Raw genomic sequence first — 24,227 nt, 5'->3', positions numbered from 1 at the left:
GAGAAAGAGAGTGCAACCGCTGCGTATACGCAATATGTAAGTGTTTGCCCTAAGTGTTTTCAGATATCGCGCATCAGTGGACAGCCGTCTGTTTGTTGACTTTTAGACGGCTGCTTGTGTGTGTGTATGTGTGCGTGCATGTGTGTGTGGCTTTTCATCTCAGACGCTCGCATAAATGAGCTTTGAAGTTTGCATAGAGCGCATGAAATGCATTCTCTTCGCAATTATAGACAGCAGGTATGGGAGTATAGGTGTGCATACAGCATCCACAGCATCAACACACATACACACACAGACACACATATCCTTGAAAATAAATTGTTTTGTTAATTATTTATGGTTGGTTTAATGAGTGTGCGTTCCATCCACAGCCAAAGCTTTACCACACCCCACACACCCCCCTCAACATCTCTCTCCGACCATACCAAATGAGTTTGTTATATTTTTGCATTTTGCAATTATTTTAATGAGTTTTGCATTTAAGCGATTTTCAGCATAATTCTGACTGCCATCAACATCCTCCTCATCATCATCCTCATCATCATTATCGTCCTCATCAACGGCAATAGTGTTGTAAAATGTGAGTAATTGCCGTTTTTTGCTTCATTAAAAATGCGCCTTTGTTGCCACAACTCATTAAAATTAAAATTAAAAAATATAAACATATAGCGGAAAAAAATTACAACTTTTCGCGTTTGTAATGAATAAATACAATCGGAATTCATATGCGCTAATTGTGCTGGCAGCTTTTCAGCATAAAAATTCCACGTGCAGGACTAACAAAATCTTATGGAAAATCTCTTTGAAAATACATTCCATGGAAAATCCATTAATTTGAAAATATATTTAATAATAATAATAATATATACATGTTTTATTTCGTTTAAACAAAACCGTATTTTTGGTTCAGCTCTTAATTTACTACTAACATTTCTGTTTATCAAATAAGAAATTCTTTGAAATCATATTAATCGAAAAGGAATAATTTTCATCTTGGAAACCAACAAAATAATATTTTTATTTATAAATTAAATATTTATTTTTATTCTCTACTTTACTCATTTGGCTAAAGATCTTATTCATTATTGATTTTTATTTTATTTTCTTTTCCTTATATATATATATAAATTATATTATTAAAACCTTTTTTTTTTAAGTTGGTAAATGCATATATTTTTATTATTTTTAATATTTGTTTATTGTAATTTTAATTTTAATTTAATTGAAGAATATTAAGAATTAAATTACTAAGAATTAAATTATTTTATATATGGTAAATTCTCCATTCTCCATTCTCTATAAATACATATATACAATTTGTATCAATTGTCAGATTGAATTCAACAACTGATTGAGTGAACGTAAAAAAAAATTTTTTTAGTAGTAAAAGTTTTCTTAGAGAATTTTGACATCATGGATCTGCCGAACGAGCACATTTTGGATGTATTCTTTCCACAGACAGCTGGCGATGCAGCCATTCCGGAACACCTAAACGTGCCACGCAACAGAATCGGAACACCCGAATTAAATATATTGCAACAGATGGCCTTAACACGCGAGCTCCGACTACATAACGCGATGCTTGGCGCCGGCGATGGACTCCACAACAATCAAATCCGTTGGGACGAGAATCTGCCACCGTTTATAGTGGTGCGCAGTAGTCCCGGGTCTAAATTCTGGCATTTCATGCCCGTGTTCATACTGATGTCCAGTTGGTTATTCAAACTCACATTGGGCATGATCGGCATCGATACACAGAGCGCGGGCCTATTGGGGGTATCGTATAATGTACACTTCAATATCCTACAATGGCTAATACTGTTCGCCTCCTATTGGTACAAGGGATTCAGTGCATAAAGTTATGTATGTAAGACGTGGGCTACTTGAAATCAAAAGAGAAAAGAAATCACTAACACTAACACTCACAATCGTACTCAAATTCATGTTTTTATGTAAAATATTGTCAAATCTGCAGTATTCCTTAAATATACGTGTGACGGACGCCATTTCAAAAAGATTTAATAATGTTTTTTAAGTCTATTTATTATTTTTTTAAGCAAAAAATTCTTAAATGTGAAAAAATTTCCATATAAACATAATTAACATTATATAAAAATTAAAAGTCACTAGTGAAAATATTTGATAGAGCTGCATAATACCCAAAAATATTCAATTATATTAAGCCATAAAAAAAAAATTAAAAAATTTAATTTTAGATTTTTTATATTGTAAAATATAAAAAATAATAATAATTTGAAAAACATTAATTTGATTTAAATGGATATTTTTTGTAAAATATAAAAGTATAAGCTAAATTTTAAATTATTTATTTAATTTGATATTTTACAATAAATTTGTAAAATTATTTATTTGTATTTATTTATTTAATTGTTACAAAGAATTAACTCTAAGTATAAAAAAAGATGCATTGTGTAAGCTAAATAACAATTTTTCCCCTATATACTCTCCCTACTAACTACTTTCTCTCAATCATATACTTTGGATTCTCTTTTAATATTCCCAATTTTCGCCTTCAATTTATTCCCTTGTTGCTTTAAGCTGCCCCCATTTCCTAAACTCGAAACTGTTATAGCTGATAATGCAGCAACTGACACCACAAATGAGCACAGCTCAAACTTAGCACCACTGCAGTGTTGATGCTGCTGCTTCATCTTCTTTTCCTCTCTCTCTATCTCTCTCTCCACATGAACATATCTTTTCCGGTTCGACTGTAGCCCGAAAAAAAAATCTGCGTCGCTTTTCAACGGCTGAGCCGACTTAAGTCCTTTGATTATTTTGGCGCTCTTTGGTCTGCACAGCTTTTTGCATTTGTTAAGGGGAGGAAGTTGAGGTTGCAGTAAGTCCTTGTTCCTAACTATATATATGTATATATGCCGCTTGCTGCTGCTGTTGTTGTTGTTGTTCTAATGCTGCTAATGTCTCGCACTCGAAAAAAGATTTGGCGCTGAGCGCTTTAGCTAGCTGGAAACACTCTATGGCCGTTGTCCTGGCCAGGCTCGTCCTTTGCTTTTATATTAAGTTCACCACGGGAGACTTTAATCTGTGGCTATGAGAGCTGCTGCTTCTGCTGCTGCTGCTCGGCTCGCCTCGACTCGACTCGATGCAAAACAATGAACGAATTCATGGCATATGTGTCCTGCGAGTCCTTCCTGTGTGTCTGTGTGTGGCTGTGTGCATGTATGAGTGTGGAAAAATTATTTAATATTACCCATCTAAAGGCGATGAGGCGTTGTTTGTCCTAATCCTTGTGCGAGCATTAGACATGGAATTTAATTTAGTTCAGCTGAGCCAGCCAGACTTTCTTCTTCTTGCCACTTTTTTTTTTCTTTTCTTCCCATCTGCCTTAGATGTGTGCCAAATGGCCCCATGCTGTTGCAAAAATCTGTCAAACTTGCCTAGCGCTTTTTAATTCAAATGAAAGCCATACAAGGGAAAATCAACCCAACCCAACCCACACCAACCCAATCCAGCCGGCGAGCAAATGAGAATTCCATGCCTCCTCTCAAATGTTTACCGGGCTTCGGCTGCACTGCAGATAATCCAACTTTGATTAAGTCATCTCTCAATGTTGGAGGCTGTAATGAAGTTTTTTCGGGTGTTCAAATCCGTTGCTCAGCCGTTTACTTCCATGTGAGTGCGACTGTGTGTGGGAGGGCGTGGCCGTGGGCGTTACTTTCATGCAAAATCCCTAGAGTCACCCTGTCGCGTGCCTGAGACAATAGCTGGTAAAATCTTTTCATTTTTTTCTCAATTCCTACCTTTTGGGCTTCCTGCTGCTGTTGTTTATTATTACCTATATATATATTTTTTTTTGTATTTTTGGGTTTTTACTTGCCACAGCAATTATAATAATTACGAGCTAAACGCTGATTCATGTGGTGTTTTATTTAATTGATTGGCATTTTTAGCAGCAATGAGTAAATGACTCCTTCTTAAGCGTCATCTGTTAAAATTTTTTCAAAAGTGCTTCAAAAAGGGGTTAAGTGTACAAAGTTCTTTTAGTTGAGTTTTTACAATAATCAAAAAGGAAATAAGACAATATTTCTGAAATGAATTTATTAGTGGGATACAAAGTCAATAAGAAGCTCTATTACCCACATACATATACTTCTTCTTAGTATTTCCTCTATGTATTTCCTTTTAGTATTTCCTTAAAGTATTTCGTCTAAGTATTTCGTCTAAGTAATTCCTCTAAGTATTTCCTCTAAGTATTCCCTCTAAGTACTTCCTCTAAGGCTTTTATTGATTAGATGAATGATCACAGTCTTAACTTCACTTTACTGTACTGCACGAGTCACCTCACCAGGCCTGGGCGACTGAAGAAATGCTGCCGTTGCTGCCCTTTATATAGGGCATACACGAACACGCTCTCAAATGTTGAGCCCGGCCCGAGGTAGGCGTCGTTGCAGTCGAGCTGTAAATGAGCAATGGGAACACTCTCTGCTGCTTGAAGAATTCTAGCTTCGTTTTCTCAAATATAGACAACTTAAACGATCTTCTGTAGATGATGAGAGAGAGGGACTGTGAAGTAGGCTAAGCAGGCAACACTGAATTATATACCATTCGCAATGCGAATACACAGTCTAACTCTCTCTCTCTCTTTCCCTCTTTTATATCTACATATGAATGCGAATATAGTGATGTGTTGAAGCTCAATGGAGCACGAATTGCATACGCTCTGAATGTGTGAAATATATACATATATAAAATTAAATAATATTTAAAATAAAATAACTAAAAATAGAGTACGTTTGCTTAACACAAATATTTCACTGAATAATAATATTGATTATATCTAATATATATTCAATCAACATTTACTTAATGTATATTCGTGCTTAATCGTGTCACGCGTGCCCCATTCATATGCCTCACAATTTTCTGCCTCAGGTGGCAACGCCGTTGCAACTATTTACAATTGACATTAGCTTTCAATTGGAAGATGCAAACAACACGCAAATATGGTGGTTATCCGTGGCGACAATCGAGCTACAATTACGGCGACGGCATTATTGGACTTCACGAGGAAATCGAGCACTTCTACAGATACATACTGCCCACACCAACGGAGCATGCAGCGCGAATCGAGCTGCTCAGCCGGGTTGAGCGAGTGATTCAAGGCCTTTGGCCGGAGGCTTTGGTTGAGATCTTTGGCTCGTTTCGCCTTGGCATCAATTTGCCCAACTCAGACATAGATCTGGTGGTGCTGGGTGAGGAGTGGCATTCACATTGCATATGAATCGACTAACCATAATCATTCTCCCAGGTCGCTGGGAGCATCTGCCGCTGCGCAGCCTCGAATCGGAGCTACGCAGCAGCGGCATCGTGTTGCCCGGAACACTGCAAGTGGTGGACACTGCTGCAGTGCCGATCATCAGGTTTACGGATTGCGAAACACATCTCAAAATTGATATCTCGGTCAATATGCCAAATGGCATTGAATCCTCGGAGCTGGTCAAAAAGTTTTTGCACGAGCATCCGGTATTGGGCAAACTGGTGCTGGTGCTCAAACAGTTTCTGGAGCAGCGCAATTTGATTAGCACTTTGAATGGAGGCATCTCCTCCTATAACCTGATTATCATGTGCATTAACTTCCTGCAAATGCATCCGCGTCAACATTACCCGGAGTCTACGAATCTGGGCGTTCTTCTGCTCGAATTCTTCGAGCTCTATGGCCTGAGCTTTAATTACGCTCAAATTGGAATTTCCATATGGCAAGGCTATGTGCGCAAAGAGAACGTATTAGTGGGCTCTAGGACTCCCTCGCTCTACATTGACGATCCACTGCTGCCGGGACGGCAGAACTCACGCAGCTTCATTGCAACTTGTCACATCAAACAGGTCTTCCAGTGGGCCTATCGTGTGCTCAGCGAGGCATTATTTGCACAGGTTAGAGAATGTGACTCGCATCATAGGGCTGGTTTCTCAATATTAGGTAAGTGGGCTTACAATACCCTGTGTTATGCAGAGCGCATAGGAGAGAAGGAGAAAGAGAGAGAGAGAGCTCCCCCAATATCTACAACTTAATCTAATACTGCCTGACTACAGGGTATCGCCAGCCATGTTATTCTCACCTTCGTCTCACTTTTTAGGTTCCATTATTCATATAACAGATGAGCGGATCGACTATAGAGCCTGGTTGCGCAAAAAGTTTCACCACTTGGTTGTCTTGGAGCCAAAGGAATAAAATCTAATGCTCTAAAGCTGCTAATTGATTAGATCTAGTTATAGAGAAAAAAATATAATACAAATAAATTTGTTAAAGACAAAACTGTAATTAAATAAAAGTTATTACCAATATTTGAAAAAAACAAAAAATTTTTTTTGACTATTATAAAATATATTTTTACTTATTTCTAATTACCAAATTTTGTAAGTGTCTAAATAATATTGTTTTTGATTTTACAGAATATTTAAAAAATGTATAAGATATATAAAAATTGCAATAAATTACATGCAAACCTCAATCAAACATTTTAAAATTTACAATCGAACGCGTTTAAAGCCTAGTCTATCGCAAGGGTTGTCTTTAGTTTAAGCCAAGCCATATCCGAAATAAATACCAGCAAAAAAAAAAATGACACAGGCTTACACAAAAAGTTCAAATGCGCACAAATCGCGCCACAATTTATTTGGCCTAAAACAATGGGCAAATGCAAAACTAAGCGGCTAAACAAATAGCAGCACCAGCAACAGCAGCAGTAGCAGCAATGGGCATAAATCCTTTCACTAAAACGCGCACTCGACAACACTGGAAAAAAAAAACTATATAGAATATGAGGGAAAAAAGAGAGTAAAGAAAAGGCCAACAGCAATGGGCAAAGTGCGCTTTTTGGCACTTCAAATACCGCAGTCGATGGGCGAACGTAGAGCAGCTTATAGACAATTCAAATCAACATGCCCTCCCCCACCCGTCCCACACGCCTAAGGGGTATGCATGGGTTTGTCATGTAATTTTAATCAAAAACGGCGCAACGGCAACATGCAACGGATTATCCGGCAGCTAAACAACACCCCTAGCGTAGCCTTAGAGTAGAGCCGAGTGCAATAGCGTAAGAGAGAAAGAGGGGGGGAGAGAGAGAGAGAGATGGAAAGAGAGACTAAATCGAACCCCAAACCAAAATTGTTAACCAAGCCATGTTTCCCTTGCGCTGACTGAATGAGAAGCGATTCGTGTTGACAATTGCCATGCAGCCAACCATATAACAATTAAATGCGCACTGAGGCTCAGCCTACTTAGGTGCCATATACAAGCTATATACATACACTGAGCGAAACAAATAATTATTAAAAAATGCTATATGATGTTATACTGCAAAAGTAAATAATTTCGAAACTTAAAAAAAAGGTAGTTACTGTATAAACATATACAAATTATTGAGAAAAAAAAAAGACAAACAGGTTGATTTACTATATAAACATATTAAATATATATTATTATTTATTATACATATAAATATACTCAAAGCAAAATATAGTAATTTATTTATAAAATTCTATAATTATATAAACTCTATAAAAATATGTATATTTACTGTAAAATTTCGAAAGCACATCTTAACTTTATTTTATTTTATTTGTAACAAAAGGAGTAATTATAAAATTCGTTGTAAAACTTGTTCGACCAGTTAAAAAATCTATGAAACCATTGTGCACTAAATACACTGAGAGATAAAATGCTTACCTAAAAATCTTAGGGACATCTTTTTAATTGTTTCTAAGTCGAACCAAAGAATACCAAATTTTAAATATATATTCCTTGTGAATAATATAAAAGTAAGCATGAATCAAGCTAAATAAAAATATTGTCAAATAAAGAAATATACTAGAATAGTGCTAAAGAAAATATTTTTATACATAAATTTTTAGACATCAAACCTATTTTTTTAAAGGAAGTTTTGAGAAAAAGAATATAAATTTGATTTTCAATATTTTGAATATATAACAATAATAAAAAAAATATATATATCTATATATATATTCCTTAAAAAAATTAAAAAAAAAAAAATATTATTGTTATATATTTTTATTATTGTTATATATTCAAAATATTGAAAATCAAATTTATATTCTTTTTCTCAATATATATATATATATATATATATATATATATATATATATATATATATATATATATATATATATATATATATATATAATTAATTAAGATACTTAAAATATTTAAAAAAAAAAATCCGTAGAACTAATTTTAATTGAAATCTTAAATGTTAAAATGCCTCTAACAAACGTTAACAAATTTCTAATATAGCTGAACTTATCCCAGCCAAAACATTCTCTAAGTGCACGAATACACATATTATTTTCGAAACGCTTGCGAATTTATTGAACCGCAACAAATGTCATTGATGTCATCATCATGATCAACTGCTTTGACAGGCGTGTCCGTGCATCCATATTCACACATCTTTTATTAGCAACAAGTTTTTTAATATTGCATCAGCAGGAGCTCTAGCAGGAGCCGTGGCACTGGCGAGGGGCAGACAATGCCATCATAAAAGTAGCTATAACAATAGCACCCTGGTCTGTGGGACGTACTCGCTAGTCCCTAGTCCCCTGGCCCCTACCACATGTCCTCGAATCGCGCATTACCGTCGCGTATCCTGCGCGCTGATTTTTATAAGAATTTAATATGCGCCTTGTATCTCGTTTTCTTTTGCTTTTTTTATGTCTTTTCGGCTTTTATTTCTTTCCTATTTTTATCTGCACCGCTGCTCAATCATTTACACTAGAGCCATGTTGAGAGCTGTACAGCTAGAAGCATTTTAGTACATCCTTCGAGGAAGTGTATTCTTAAGTGATATCAGCTAAAAAAATTGCAATACCTCTATATTTATTATATATTAAATTATTAACTTAATATTTAAATTATATAAGAAATACACGACATTTTTTTTAATAATAGACATAAATAATGGAAATAAAAATTTGAAATTATAAAAAACGGACACATATATAGAATATTTAACTTTTCAAATATATACCTTGTGAATGATTCGTACTGTTGGCCAGGCCCAATCTTACATCTTCGGCTGTATTTTTTCATTCATTACTTCATAACGATTATGAAATAAATACTTCCGTCTCTTTGAGCAGCGCACCTTGGCTGGTATCGATGGCTGTGCTGGGTATTATTGGAACATCCCAAGGATTCTCGCTTTTGAAATAAATCAACTGCATGTCCCGTTTGCTGCTGCTGTTGTTGCTGTTGTATCGTGTATTTTATTGTTACGTTTTTTGAAGTTTGGAATTTTTAATTTATGGCTCATCCTTCATTGTTATAAGTTATATTTCTTCTACGGCTGCTCGCCAAATCCTTGAGCCATACGCTTATCGCTGGGATATGACAATGACACAAAAAAAAAAAAAAATGGAAGAGCATTAGAAAAGGAATACATCTTCTCGTACCTACAAGTCGTAATAAAATATTTCACCCCCTGCCTGCCCCCCTCTAGCGCCTAGAGCTTGGGCGTTGCCGTCAGAGGCACAAAATTATGATGTATGTGCAATAAATAATCTCAAATAAATAAATTATCACCATGCCTGGGTATGTGGCCGTCGCCGAGTGGCGCAACTAATAGCTACCGGCTAGGGGGAACGAGTTCTACTTGGACTCTGCAATTTGATTTGTAGACTCTCTCGCTCTCTCTTTCACTCTGTCTGTCTATCTGTCTCTGTTCTGCATATTTTTCACGGCGGTTTTACAGTTTTACAAGGGTGTTAATATCTGCGCCTTGTTAGTTTTCTCCGCTTTTTTTCCTCTAGGCTCCTTTGACTGCTCATAAATCAACGCTTGATTTGGCGACTTCCATCTGTGTGTGTGTGTGTGTGTGTGAATCCCTTTGTCTATTTGCCAAGCACACGGCATCCTTTTGTTTTAATATGCCAAATATACTCGTCGTCGCCTCTCAGCGGCACCTACCTCATCTACTCTTTTAGTTTTTCTCTGCTATTTTCCTTCTTTTTTCTCATATTCTGTTTTTACAGCCATTTTTGCATGGAGGTTAACCCATTTAACCCCATGGCAACTGCTTTTGGTTAACCACGGACAACGTATCTGACATTTTTCCCTCGCCTCGGCTATGTGAATTGTCCCGACATATTGCCACGACACTCCGGAGGTCGACCTTTTTCGTGTTCATTGGCGTACTGAATGAGAATTTTCGTTCCCATTATTTGCGACAGCTCATATGCATATAAATATATATCTATTTGTATACACATAAATATGTATTAATAAATATATTTTTATTTTTATTTATATTCATTTGACTTTGAACAAATTTTAAATTACTTTTGGAATGAGTTAGTTTTTCATATTAGGTCGAATTTTAAATATGAAGTGAAATATTATTAGAATAAAACATTTTATATTTATTAAAAACTTATATTAAATACGTTAAATATATATATAATCCTTATAAATACATATAAGTATGTTATTTAGTTTTGCTGATTGCATTTCTAATCAATTTTAAAACTCTTTGAAAAAAAAAAAAAAACACTAAATATATTAATGAAATATATTTTAAAATATAATAAAACATTTATAAATAATAATATATAATTTATATTTATTCAATTTTGCTTTCAATAATTTAAAAAAATGAGTTTGATAATTTTTTAAAATAATAATAAGGCATTAATTTTTATTTACATAGAAAATAAAAAAACGAGAATAAAAATAAAAGCTAATAATGAGCAAATTACTAAGAGAATCTTCAATTTAATTTGCTTACCAAATTAAAATTATATTTTGAATATTGTAATTTGTAGAAAAATTGAAACTTAAAGTATTTAAAATTTATATATATATTTTTTAAAGATATTTTGCATTAGAAACTTCAATATTTTTTTCCATTCCATGAAATTGCATGCAAAAGCAAATAGGAATCCTCTGGCATTTGACCTGGGAGCGTTGCATATGTTGTTGTTGTTGTTGCAGCTACTGCTGATTTTTCCACATTTTCAACACGATTTTTATCCAGTGCGGGGCCAACATTTTGCCGTAAGTGTCTTTGTCGCAATGTCGTAAATAAAGTCGGGTCAGGCCTCGTCGCCGAACATTGGAATTTATGCGCGTTGATTTATTTGCTGTTAGCGATTTATTGCTGCCGCAGGATGAGCGCAGGAGACAGAGCGAAGAGACGGGCAAATAGTGTAGAGAACGGAGCCAATGGGAATATTTGTGATGTGTGTCTGCCAACGAGAGAGAGAGAGAGAGAGACCGAGAGAGAGAGAGAGGGAGAGAGGACGGGACAGACAACGGAACAGGATACACGTACGTATTGGGCATGTCCTGGTTATGTACGAATCCGTGCGCAGCGCTCGTTATTAAGTTTTTAATTTATGGCCAGGCACCAGCTAACCGGTAATTCAGCATTTCATATTACTTTTTCCATATATTTGTTTGCAAAAAAAAAATATATATTTATATATATATATATATATGTGCACATATAATTTAATTGAGCCTCAGTCTCACTCTCTAATCCTTGCCCGCTCGCCCTCTCAGTTCCACCGCCGCCTGTCAAATAAACGCCTCAGCTTGACGGCTTGACAAGCGTTACAAAAATATTGAAATTATTATTATGATTTTCTCTGACGCCCCAAAGAAAAATATATTAAATTTTTGTCGCAAGGCATGGAGCGAGGGTGAGTGAGGGGTGGCAGGGCGCCAGGCCAGGGGGCAGAGGAAATGCGAACGCCATGGCGTTAGCGTTAGCGGCTTCCGTCGGCGTCCACCGGCGACCGCAGACAACTGCACACTCACATTATCACACTAACACACCCGCTATCCGCACACAAATTCTAATTTCTCCACTCAGTCGCAAAACAACGCAAAATCATTAAAAAAAAGTAATATGAAAAAAAAAAAAAAAAAAACAGAAACCAGAATAAAATACCAGAAATATTTCTAAGCATGCGTTGACGCCAAGGACCAACGCCTGGAATGCTGCTCCCTGGTTAGCCCAGGGCTTCCAAAATGAAATTATATTTTATGTGCTTGGGTTTGTTTGCTTTGCTTTATTTTCGGTTTCTATTTTTTCGGGCTACATACCTTCTCTCTGTTTTTTTTACCCTGATCGCCCTGTGGCCCTGGGCCAAACTCTCTGGAATCACATTAAGCAAACATTTAAATTTAATTTCGCATGTAATGAGGCATTTGTTTGTTTATTTTTTTCTTCTTCTTGCAGTTTACACCCTGAGTTGTTGAGATTCTGGTTACTGGTTCTGGTCCCTGGCATACGAATTTGGGTTTCAGGTTTTCTATTTTGGGGTCGAGTCCTTCAGTGCGCTTCAATTATTACTTTCTAGCAACATTTTGTTGTTCCTGGGGAAAGATGTGAGCTTGAGCTTGGGACAGAAGAGAATTAGATGCTGATGTGTTTTGAGAATGGCAAAAGCCAAGAGAATGGAACTTTAATTAGAGATTAACGCTGGGAATAAATGGGAATGATATTACCGAGTTTAAAACGTAATATACTTAACCTTAGGAATATTTGCTTTTATTTAACATAAAGATGGATTGATTACCTTGTTATGATATTCGAATTTCCTTTTTCCTGTTTTACAAACCACATTATCAGCATTCACAGCTTGACTAATTACAGCCAATTCTGAGAATTGACTAATTTTTTTAAAAATTGAATTGTTATCTGGTTTCATTCTTCCTGCATCAGCTCAAAATCTCGTTCACTTGGCTGTCAACAACCTCACAAAGAGGTCCAAGTGCTGACTGCAGATATGATAAATAAACTGAAAAAGTCATCAGCAAAATATGAAACGATATTTATCATACTTATGCCAAACAGCGAAGCATTTGAGCGGTAAGAAAGGCACGACAATCGGTCCATTAGCAAAGAGAAAAATTTAAGAGATTGCGAAAAAAACGTAATGCGAGGGTTGCTGGGTAATTATTTAGTATTTTAGCTTAGTAGATGAATTTAATATTACAAAAAAATTTTATTTGAAAATGAAAATAGTTTAAAATTTTATAAAGAATAATAAAAATATATAATAAAAAAAAAATATTTGAAATAACAAACTGGATTATATAAATTGCTTAAATATCGAAGAAATAAAAATATAATAAAATAACATTTGAATCAAAAACCAATTTGATTATATTAACGAATCTAAAATATATAAAAAAATAAATTATTTAATCCCACATTTTTTAAAATATGATATGTAACTTAAACCGTTTTTTAAACAAATTTTAATAATTGTTTATTTATAAATAAATATAAATTTAGTAAATTTATTAGAAAGTGTAAATTCAACTCCCTTCATTAGGTGCTTCTTTCAAATATTTATAATTTTATTATAATAATATTATAAATATACATGTTTATTTATTTTTTTTTTTGTATATATTATTTTCATTTATTATACGTTACTAATAAAACTTCTAAAACTACCCTCGCTAGCATAAACTATTAACAATTAATTGCACACACGGCTAAAATGTAAAACCATTTGAGTAACGCATAAATAATCGCAGACACCTAAAGACTATAAAAAACAAATCCATTAGACTATGGCTCATTAAATCAAAAATAGCCTGCTCCATTTCGCTAATGGACAGCCGCTCCCCTACATACACCCACCCACCCACACACACAAACACTGAGATAGACGCATGTGCGCCATCTTGAAAGTTGACTAATTTTTGGGGCGAGTAGCAACAAATGGCAGTTAGCCATTGTTTTTGTTGCCAGCTGCTGTGGCAGCCACTTAAGCCAACCAGGAAGGCAGTCAGCGATAGAGATAGAGATGAAAACAGAGATACCGAAAGAGACAGAGAGAGACGAAGCAGAGACTGAGACGGCGAACGCTGAATTTTAAAAATTGAAAATAGCACACAATTTGCCTAATTGGCGGGGGGTTGGCGGCAGCAGCAGCAGCAGCACGATGGATGCCTGGCTGGCTGGCTGGTTGGCTGTAATCGGGGCTGGGCAGGTAACACGAGTGCCATAATCATAAAAATGCTCACGATGATGGTGTGCATGCCGCGCATAATTATTGCCATATGTGTGTGTGTGTGTGTGAGCGAGTATCTGCTAATGCGCCACCCCATTCACACCTGTCAATCTGCAGCATAGGTGTAAGAAAAAAATAACAGCAGGCAACAAACTGGCGTCGCATGCGCATGAAAGCAAAAAAAAAAAAAAAAAAAAAAGAGGAGGGAAATGCAACAGCCCCCAGCGGAGGCATAAAATATTTTTAATATGAAAAAACAACAACAACAAAGCTTATCAAAATGTGTGCAAAATTAGCTGATTGTAGCACTGAACTTAATGGAGCTGCGCATGATGAGACTGTGCTTAAAAACCTGGAAAACATTTTTTTATTTAGCTAATTTAAATGTTGGTGAAAAAAAGCGGATGAGCTTGGCGAATAAAAAAAGCATAGCAGACATTGAGGTGCCAAAGCTAACGGGACTTTGTTATAAAAGCTTGAGAGTATCAAAAATATTATATAGTATTTTATTTTCTTAAATAAGTTAAATAGAATGGGCTACTTAAAAAATTAAATTAAATAAGTTTCTTCATAATGCTAGACAGAATTTCATTAAACTAATATAATTTCAGGCTTAATAATTATTTAATATATTTAATACTTTCTGTTTATAAACAGAGAATTATAACTTATGCCTATTACCTTATTCAGTATTTAAATTTGTAAACGAATTGGTTCAGTTAGCTTTTTAATTTACAATAATCATATATATATAATAATTATTTACTATTTTACTTACACATTATTATATATAAAATATTTAATATTATATATAATTTTTGTTTCCTTTATAGTATTATTTTTTAAATATTTTGTTATCATTAAAGTTATACTAACCGAAAATTTTTAGATCAATATGTAACTTTTATAATTTTTAAATTTATTACAAACAAATTTAGATAAAGTTTCAACATTTTGCTTTTAAATATGCTGCAATTCAACCAGATTTACTTCTTTATTCAAATCTCCATCAATATGTCATTTTGCGTTTTCCTTATTTTTTACTCAAATAATTAAAAAATTTTTTAAAAATATTGCATTTCATTTATGCGCAAAATTGTTGCGGTTTCATTTTTGGTCCATTTTGTTGTATTTGCTGTTTTGACCACTAATTACATTTTAATGTAAATTAATGAATGTGCGCACTTAACTTGGCCACATTTGAATCCAGTCGTTGGCCTGTCAACTTGGCTGGGCAGGAGGAGGGTGGAGGGGCCATACTCACTTCTCCGCGTCGGCCAAGTCGACTGAGTCACAGTTCCATGGATTGACACACAGCACTTGGCACTTCGCACTTGGCTCATTAGCCGCTGCTGGTACGCTTTGACCGAGACCGAGGCCGAGATCCAGTAAGATATTCGGCCCCAACATTTTGATAAATGATTGAAATAAATGATGCTGAATTACAGGCTTTATGCTATGGCCAAATTGACAGAAACCTCAAATCGTGATTGCTGCGTATTTTTATCTTTCTTTACTAAATAATTAAGTTAAATAGATTTTTTTCGTATGTCGGCAATCGAACATATTTTAAAAGTAAAAAAAGAAATAAATAAATAAACTTTGATATTTTATATATTTTTAAAATGTAAATATGTATAGTTTTTCATAAGCCTTACTGAAAAATTCATGAGTTTTTTTTATCAACCATTAAATGTTGCTTTAGAATTAATTAATTCATAAATTGTAGATAAGCCTACTTACAGTCAAAGTTCGCTCAGTTTTAAATTTGTTGTTTTCCTAATTGATATTTTGTAAAGAGATGAATCATTGCAAAACACCATTCACAAACATTGAAGAGGTAACTTTAAAAAAAACGATATTTTACGGAATTAATTTACTACTTAATATTCATAATAAAAATCTGTCACAGCAAACTAACATTTTTTTTTTTTTTTTTCATTTTATTAATATTATTTTATTTTAATGTATTATATATTATTTTTTAATAAATTTATATATATAATAAATAAGAGCTTTGTTCTATATTGCACTGAGAAGAGTAAGCTATAGCGCTGCTGAATTGAACTGGTCTCCTTCTCTGCTTAAGTGATCGCTTGTTCAAAAAGCGACATAATTTATCAAATATAAAAGATTATAATATAAATATCGTAATATAAAAACAGTTTTATTTTAATTTATTTTTTTTATTATATTATAATTTATTTAATAGTCATATTAAAATGTAAAATTTTTGTTATTGTAAAATTTCAATAAAATAGTATAAACATTTTATAGGTCTGTTAAAAAAATGTTTTTGCTAAATTATGCTGTTAACTAACTAGTTGCTCATTAGTTGGCTTTTCAGCTAGCTTCAAGTACACTCTACGTAAGCATTTCAGCCTGAACCTTTGCACATTTTGTGGCCAAACAAAGCGTTTGCCAAGAAAAACTGCAAATAATATGAAAATGGTTTACAAAATTTGCGCTTGTTAGTTATTTCCGCTAAGAAAATGGCTTGGGTGACCAAAGAGAAAACTACGTAAAGAACCCGTTTCTTATTATTTAGATTTTAGTTTTATTCCAATTTTTTTTTCTTCTGGCTGTTGCTGCTGCTGCTTGTTAACATATTTTATGCATTTCTTAACTTGTACAGCGCCGAGTTAACGAGTAAAATTTCAGCTTGCTTATTATTATTTACGCTGCTTTGCAATATTTTTTTATTCCAAACGGCGAGGGCTGCGGGGGTGGGAGCGGGTGTGGCCAGCATTGTGGTTATCATAGTTTAACAAGTTTTCAAAGAGCATGAAATTTCTTTGGCCTGGCGAAAATGCTGAAAATGCATGCATAAAACTTTTTATCGTTAGCACAGAAAATGCTGGAAAATATTGCATTAAAAGAAGCCGCGGCTTTTGCTGCTACTGCTGCTGCTGCTGCTGCGGCTGCTGTTGCTGGCATTGCTATGCTCCACCCACATTACCACCTGTTCGCCCGCCAGCACCGTTAGCAGGTGTATTGTCCGAGCTGCCGCCATTTTGTTTGGCCAGCGCGCATTTTGTTAATTTTCAGCGCCTCAAAAGCCAAAAGAAAGTTGCCTTCGTCTTCAAGCAACTGTGCACCCGTGTCCTTTTCTGGCTGCTGCTTCCTTCTGCAGCTATTCACTTGCAGCAGCACCGCCATTTTGTTGATGTTGTGGTTGTTGTTGTTGTTGTTGTTGTTGTTGTTGTTGTTGTTGTTGTTGTTGTTGTCGCACAGTGCCTTGCAAAATGAATTCATAATTAGATGACACCATCCGTGCGTAAATAATAATTTTTGCCGTATATATTCTTTTCTATCCAGCCACGCGCACTCACTCCGCTGTCCCTCTCGCTCCTCGCTCTCGTCTCTCTAGTTAGTTAAAACGAGCGAATGAGTTTACTTGAGTTTCCACGACTTTCCCATCTTCCCACCCCTCCCACTCTCCTCTCCTCTCGCATTGTGAGCGAAAAATTCTGTAGCGGCAGAAGTTTTTTGCCAGCCTGGCAATTTCTTCAGTTCCAATGACTGCTCCCGTGCGTAAGGTTGAACAACTTTTTATCCAAATCTTTTCGTTTTTATTTTTCGTATACACTATATAATAGACATCAGTCTGAATGTATATTATCATCATAATATTATAATTTCAAATGTCCTTCAAATTTACCATTTTTTTAAATTATAAAATAACTTTTAATATGAATATATTTTATTATATAATATTTATTTATAAATTCATTGCGTTTTATATCTCTCATTAATTTATTAAAAACATATATTAATCAAGTAATCAAGAAAATAATTTTTCTTTTCTTAATTAAACAATTCAAAACTTATTCTTACAATTATTTATTCTTACAATTATGTATAATTAATTTTTTATATTTTAAATTTAATATTATTAATTTTATATATTTTAAACTTTCTATATTCAATTCACAAAATGAAGTTTGTTTATAATACATATTTTTAATAAGGGAGTAAATATATTGAAAATAATAAATTTGCAACATTTTAATTTTTTGGTGATGTTAAACTAATAACATAAAAAATAATGTAAATATTTACGTATTTTATTATAAAAGCAATATGCTAATTTATTAAAAATGAATATCTGAATATGAAAATAAATATATATATATTTTTTAGCTATATATAATTTTTTTTTCTAAATATTTATAGATCTACTAATGTTATTATTTATATTTAATTTTTTTTTTTTTCTATATTTATTTTACTAAATTTGTAAGTCCATAGAGCATGTAATTTTCGTCAAATTGATTAATAACTGTACTTGTTTTCCATTGGCGCGTTCAACTTTCTTTTTGTTTCTCCATCTCGTTTCATATTTTTGTTCTCTCAAATTTTTCGTTTTTTTTTTTTTTTTTCATTTTGCCAACTTCTATCAACGTGCCCACATCTTCAACTTGTAGTTATCCCCGCACGTCTCTCCGCCTCCGCCAGCAGCTCCTTCACTCCTCGCCAATCTTCAGCACGCTGCGCGCGCTGTTCTTCGCCGTTCTGTTTTGTTTGTTTCTTTATCGCGCATTTACCAAGTGCCAAAGTTTTCTCGTTATAAGTTTTGTAGCCTTTGTGTGTCTCTCGCGCGCTCATCTCGCAGTTCGCGCGGCTCTCAGCGCCGAGGCTCGCAGTTTGCAGCTTGGAAAACTTTCGATATTTCTTCCAAAGTTTACGGGCTCTGCGATTTCGGGGCTTCGCTTTGCTTGGCTGGTTAGCAAAATAAGATGAGAAAAGAAAAAGGAGAATTATATAATATTATATTATTTTATTGTTGTTTGGCTTGCTGCATAACTTTATGGCAAACACTCCCGTATTTTTCTTCTTCTCCTATTTTTTGTTGGTAGCATTATCCTGGCCAAAGTTTCGCGGAGCGCAAATAAGTAGAAGCCCTGCCGCAGGAAGTCGAACTCCTCTGTGTGTGCGAGTATGTGTGTGTGTGACCCGTACGGCCATAACTTTGGCTCCATTTGCTGCGCCATTTTGCTTGCAGCAGCCAAATGGCAGCAAGTTGTGGCAGCTCGCAGATAAGCCAAACTATTTGCAGCATCACATGCGACTGTGCAAAGTGCACTTTAAATTCTTGCAAATGACTAAGCTGACTACTCTCGATGCTACTCAATAGATATGCCGGATTTGCATCCCTCTGGTCCTGCACCAGGTTGACTCTGAGCTGAAAATTGTCTTTGGCTATTGCTTCAGCTGAAGCTAAGGCTATATTTACCATTGCGGACTCTGATGCTACGTTCTGAGTTGGCAATTTAATGCTGAATTGAATGAATAACTTGCAATCAAAATAGATAGTATTTAAATAAATTTTAAATATATATAGAACATTTTATTTTTTTACATTTGTGTATATATGCAAGTTATAATAATAAAATTTAATTATATATTATATTAATACGACTATCTTATTTACACAAATATAAAAATAAAATTTTATATTATATTATGATATAAATTTAAAATTGTATTATTCATAAAAGAATTGGTATGGATTCGATCGTCTTCGATTGTGCCTAAAAAGTCGAGGAAATACAACAAAATATATAATAAAAAATAAAAAAAATAAATTTAATAAAAAAATAAATAAATAAAAATAGTACTATTAAAGTAATTAACTAAAAAAAAAATTAATTATTTTCGTAAAAAAATATAAAGAAAAAAACAAAAGTTTTCATCATGATAAATCCCTCTTACATTTCAATATGTTGATCAAAGGGTTTCTGTATTGAATAAATGCAAGGAGAGGATTTTTTTTTAAACTTTGTATGTAGCTTTGAGATGCTCAACCCAAATTATTTTCAATTATTAACAAATCTAAGGAAAGAATTTCTTACAAATTAAGCTAGTGCTTAGCAGCAAAAGAGCTGGTCTTATTCTATTATCAATATCTGCATCTTTATTTATTTAATAATTTTAAAAATGTTGACAGAATCGAAGTCAACTAAAATTAAAATTAAATAACCTACAAAAATGCAAAAATTTATTACAATAATATCACCAATCCGATATGCGTTATCCCTGATCAATGATAAATGTTAATTTTTAATATATGCAATATAAAAGTATATAACGAAAATGAAACAATTCACAAATCAACAATAATTCACACACAAAACTTCATATATGAACATTTATTTGAAAAACAATTTCCATTATAATTGTCCGCAATATGGAGGGTAATTATTTGTGGATTTATGGTCAACACTATTTGGCCTTAATGATGGCAATTGGCTACTGAATCACCGAGAAGCGGAAGTATTACGAGATCCATGGCATATGTGCCAAAAGTGCTGACTGCAATATGGTAAACATTTATATAAATTGCATTTATTTAAATGGCGGCGACAACAATTAATATGCAATAAAAGATAAATAAACAATAATAATGATGATGATGGTGATGATGATGCGCAATTATTGCTGCCCAAGTGGGCGTGTGCCAAAAGATTTATTGTGCCAAACGCACACACACACACACACACACACACGCACACACAGAGTCAGGAACTAATTTTCAAGGTCATTTGAATGCGCAAATAGAGACGCTGAGAGCGACTCGAGAGACTGAATTGACATTGGCAACGGCAGCAGCAACAGCAACAGCGGCAGCAGCAGCCATCCTTTTGTTGTTAATGTTTATGATAATCACAACAATAGGCCAGTTGCCATTGTTATTGTTAAATTGTTGTTGTTGTTGTTGTTGTTGCGATTGCTGCTCGAGCGTAACCCATAAATAGTAGACGCAGTCAAAACAATTGCACAGACGACGCGACATTTATAGACAATAACAAGGCAAATCGACGCAATCGATAGGCACTTTGATATGGCCCGCCATACAAAATGATCCACGCCTATCCCCCCTCCCCCTCCCCCTCCGCATACACAGCTGCAGCCTCTGGTCGCGTTGCCAACTATTGTCCGTGCTCTGTTGGCGTTGGCATTGGCGTTGTCCTTTTCGCAGGCGTGCTGCAAATGGCATAACTTCCGTTTTTGCTTTGTCGCTGAAATTACGGAAATTATCAATAAATATGCGAGACCAGCCGCGCCGCAAAATATAAACCTCCGCCCGCAACTACCCCAGCTACCCCAACTACCCCAAACTCCCCCCCGTCATCATCACTCCATCCATCTATCTATCTATCTATCTGGAGCTGCCTTTGGTCTCCCAGCAAAAATGCTTTTCGTGCTCGCCTGATTTTTATGCTGCATGGCGTTCAGTTTTTGTGCTCGCTGCTGCATGAACCGGAAGCATCATTATCATAAATTATCATTTTGTAGGAATTGCATCCGTTCTGACCCAGCAACAACAACGGCCGCAACAACAACATTGACCATTTCAATTGCCTCACTCCCATTACAATAACAAATTTCTGCATTTTCTGTATTGCGAGCGCCTCGCTTTGCGCATTGACATTCATTTAACGCCCAAAAATATTTTTCTAGTCTAATTTATGGTTTGACCAATGCGACCAATGGCCATATTTAAGTGATTTTGTTTTATTGTATTGCAGTCAAACCAATCGAAATTGCCTGGGGTACAATTTTTGCAAATAAAATTGCGGATAGAAATTAAAGCTGTTTAAAAAAAAAAAAAAAAACTGAATATTAAATTCCACATGAAAATTATTATTGCGACATTTTTTTTTATTCATACTCTAAATATGTAATAAAATAAATATTTATTATAAATTATGAATTCATGTGTAAATCATGTCATTATATTATCTTTTATATATGTATGAATTATTTAATATTATTGAATAGCAATTTAAAAAAGTATAGTACAATTTTTTTATATTATTTTATAATATATTATTTTACTTATATTATAAAATATATAAATTTGAAAATATCACAAAAATAAAAGATTTTTTTTATTTACAGACCTATATACATTTCCGACTTTCTAGAAGTTATATATCCTCTTTTTTATGAACACCAACCCACAATAGTTTTAATAATTTTTGCTCTACTATTTACATTTTCTACTCCGTTTTTCTAAATTTTTATTTTTTTAATATCTACAAATTGCGTTAAATAAATTATTATTAATTAATCAATTACAAATATATATTTATTTTATTATTATTTATTTAATTTTTAATAATTAAATGCTAAGTAAAATATACAAATTGTAGCAAACAAATATAATAATAACAAATATTATTCTACTCCTAATGGTATAAAACGAGCTATAAGTATAAGTATATTTTAATATATTTTTAGGACTTCACGATCTTATTTTACTTTATAGCAAACATTTACTTCAAAAACTTTTGTGTAGATGCAAATATCTTAAAAATAATAACAGTTTTATGAATTGCCTATTTCACTCTATCCTAATTTTTGCCTCGACTCACTCAACTGCCAAAAATAGTTCCGATTTACTCTATTTAATCCACATGATCATCATCTGCCAGTTTGTAAAAAGAATGAGACACACACAGAAAAATACGCATCCCGCTGAAGGTCTCATATTTATGCATTCACAATATAAACTCTAATTAAATTTTTCAATAACAACAAAGAGAAATGTAAAAGTTCGCATTTGTGCATTGAATAAAAATAAAAAATAAAATACACATAGTCTAAAATATATTTAAAAGAAGAATTCACTTTGAGATCAAAAACGAGTGTCACGTACGCAGCTCAGCTGCAGGGGCAGAGCGAATGATTCAGCTCGAACGGATGCAGAACCCGCTGAGAATGCGACGTGATTGAGGCTGCGCCCTGGAAAAGGTGGGTGGAGGGAGGAGGGAGAAGCGGTGGAGCGGAGGTGGAAAGAGAAGTCAGGCAGCTACAACGTACCGTTGAAACGAATGAATCATTTATGTCATATACAAATACAACTCTATACTGATATATACATGCATATATGCGTGTGTATGTTTGTGTGTGTGGTGTACATGTGTGTATAGATTATAGTTGTATTTGGCTGGTGGGCGTTATTGAGCCGCAGCCTTGCATGCCAGCACGTCAACGGGCATTAGGTGAGGCGGCCTTTATTTTTTGCCAGCATTGGAGCTGCTGCGCCTGCTGTTTGAGTTGCTGTTGAAGCGTTGATAGCATATGAAGCAGGCCAGCATAATAAGCACATAGTTCACATAGATCAGAAAGCCCATCATCAGGGCATCGTCTCGTATCAATACACCATGATTATTATAGGAAATCAGCACCACAGACACCAATATGATCAGTATACTCAGCACGAACAGCAACAGGGCCAGATCTAGCAGAAGTGGCGAGTAATATACCGTGGACACGGCCAACAGCACAAACACCTGCAGCAGGCCCACTATGGCCAGTCCGGCCAGCTTGTAGGGATTGGGCAGCTGAAAGGCGTTAATGATAAAGAAGCATATCACATAGACCAAATTACAGATCATCATCGAGGCCGAGACCAAGGTCATGGTATGCTGAAAGGTGATGTTCATCAGGAATGTGCCCAGGCCAATGGTCAGCAGCTCGTAGCAGCAGCCCATGGCCATCCATCTCCAGGGCCAGCGGTACTTGAGTGTGTCGCTCTTCTGTATGACGCTCAGCAGCAAGAACGATGCCACGAAGCAGCCGAGCGTATAGAGTATATGCTCCTTCGAGGCCAGCATCGACAATACCATCCACTGCGGCAGGGCCAACACGATCAGATAGGCGTCCACATAGAGCGTGCTCTTCACAAAGGATCGCACACTCACGCAGAATTGACAGCGCTCAGTCGACATGTTGCCTATGCGTGTTCTTTGTTTGGCAATAGAATTTTCTTGAATTTTGGTTTCACAATTTTCAGTTACAAGTCTTATTTAGATATAGTTCTTTTATACATTTTTTTTTTTTTTTTTTTTTTTTTTTGTTTATTTTTTTGATTTGAGTGGAAAAACAGGGTAAATGGGTTTATAACTTGACATGTCAATTGAACTATGTGAAGTTTTATATAAAGATGTTGTTTTAGATTATATCCAAGACTTGATTTTTGTTGGACGAAGTGCTCAAACTATGTCTATACTTGGGAACTTTATGCTATCCTCTGCAAAATTATCATAACATATATTTTGAGGTTATACATTTATATATAAAAATTTAATATTAATGTATCTTGTTTTGCATGTAAGTAATTTTATGTATTAATTAAATTTAAGTAGTATAAAAGTTGAAAAGACATTACATTTTTATATATTTTTTATTTG

The 24,227-nt window shown here is 34.4% G+C and overlaps 3 protein-coding genes across 3 annotated transcripts; 2 read left to right on the top strand and 1 right to left on the bottom strand.

Annotated features, from left to right (window-relative positions):
* The first annotated feature begins 1,309 nt into the window (after nt 1–1,309).
* On the top strand, nt 1,310–2,017 carry LOC149269856 (uncharacterized). Its single transcript, XM_089463946.1, has 2 exons — nt 1,310–1,776; nt 1,843–2,017. The coding sequence occupies exons 1-2, from the start codon at nt 1,414–1,416 to the stop codon at nt 1,855–1,857; spliced, it is 378 nt and encodes a 125-aa protein (XP_089320072.1). The 5' UTR covers nt 1,310–1,413; the 3' UTR covers nt 1,858–2,017.
* Nucleotides 2,018–4,762: 2,745 nt separating this feature from the next.
* Nucleotides 4,763–6,312, top strand: LOC108609511 (non-canonical poly(A) RNA polymerase protein Trf4-1-like). The gene is made up of 3 exons (XM_018001232.2): nt 4,763–5,231; nt 5,288–5,956; nt 6,114–6,312. The coding sequence occupies exons 1-3, from the start codon at nt 4,964–4,966 to the stop codon at nt 6,206–6,208; spliced, it is 1,032 nt and encodes a 343-aa protein (XP_017856721.1). The 5' UTR covers nt 4,763–4,963; the 3' UTR covers nt 6,209–6,312.
* Nucleotides 6,313–22,844: 16,532 nt separating this feature from the next.
* LOC108609878 (uncharacterized) lies at nt 22,845–23,942 on the bottom strand. Its single transcript, XM_018001650.2, has one exon. The coding sequence runs from the start codon at nt 23,763–23,765 to the stop codon at nt 23,049–23,051; it is 717 nt and encodes a 238-aa protein (XP_017857139.1). The 5' UTR covers nt 23,766–23,942; the 3' UTR covers nt 22,845–23,048.
* Between the last annotated feature and the right edge of the window lie 285 nt (nt 23,943–24,227).

The sequence above is a fragment of the Drosophila arizonae genome, chromosome 3, assembly GCF_054131065.1.
Source record: "Drosophila arizonae isolate 15081-1271.41 chromosome 3, UAZ_ARI_1.0, whole genome shotgun sequence".
Taxonomy (NCBI): Eukaryota; Metazoa; Arthropoda; class Insecta; order Diptera; family Drosophilidae; genus Drosophila; species Drosophila arizonae.
The sequence above is the reverse complement of the archived record's forward strand: the minus strand, read 5'-3'. Positions and strand labels throughout refer to the sequence as shown.

What these genes read in the sequence shown, in the direction of transcription:
- LOC149269856 (XM_089463946.1), top strand. Translation starts at nt 1,414, where the DNA reads ATGGATCTGCCGAACGAGCACATTTTGGATGTATTCTTTCCACAGACA.
- LOC108609511 (XM_018001232.2), top strand. Translation starts at nt 4,964, where the DNA reads ATGCAAACAACACGCAAATATGGTGGTTATCCGTGGCGACAATCGAGC. An exon ending in CATAGATCTGGTGGTGCTGG is followed by an intron (nt 5,232 to 5,287) that starts GTGAGGAGTGGC and finishes TCATTCTCCCAG; the next exon opens with GTCGCTGGGAGCATCTGCCG. An exon ending in GGCTGGTTTCTCAATATTAG is followed by an intron (nt 5,957 to 6,113) that starts GTAAGTGGGCTT and finishes CTCACTTTTTAG; the next exon opens with GTTCCATTATTCATATAACA.
- LOC108609878 (XM_018001650.2), bottom strand. Translation starts at nt 23,765, where the DNA reads ATGTCGACTGAGCGCTGTCAATTCTGCGTGAGTGTGCGATCCTTTGTG.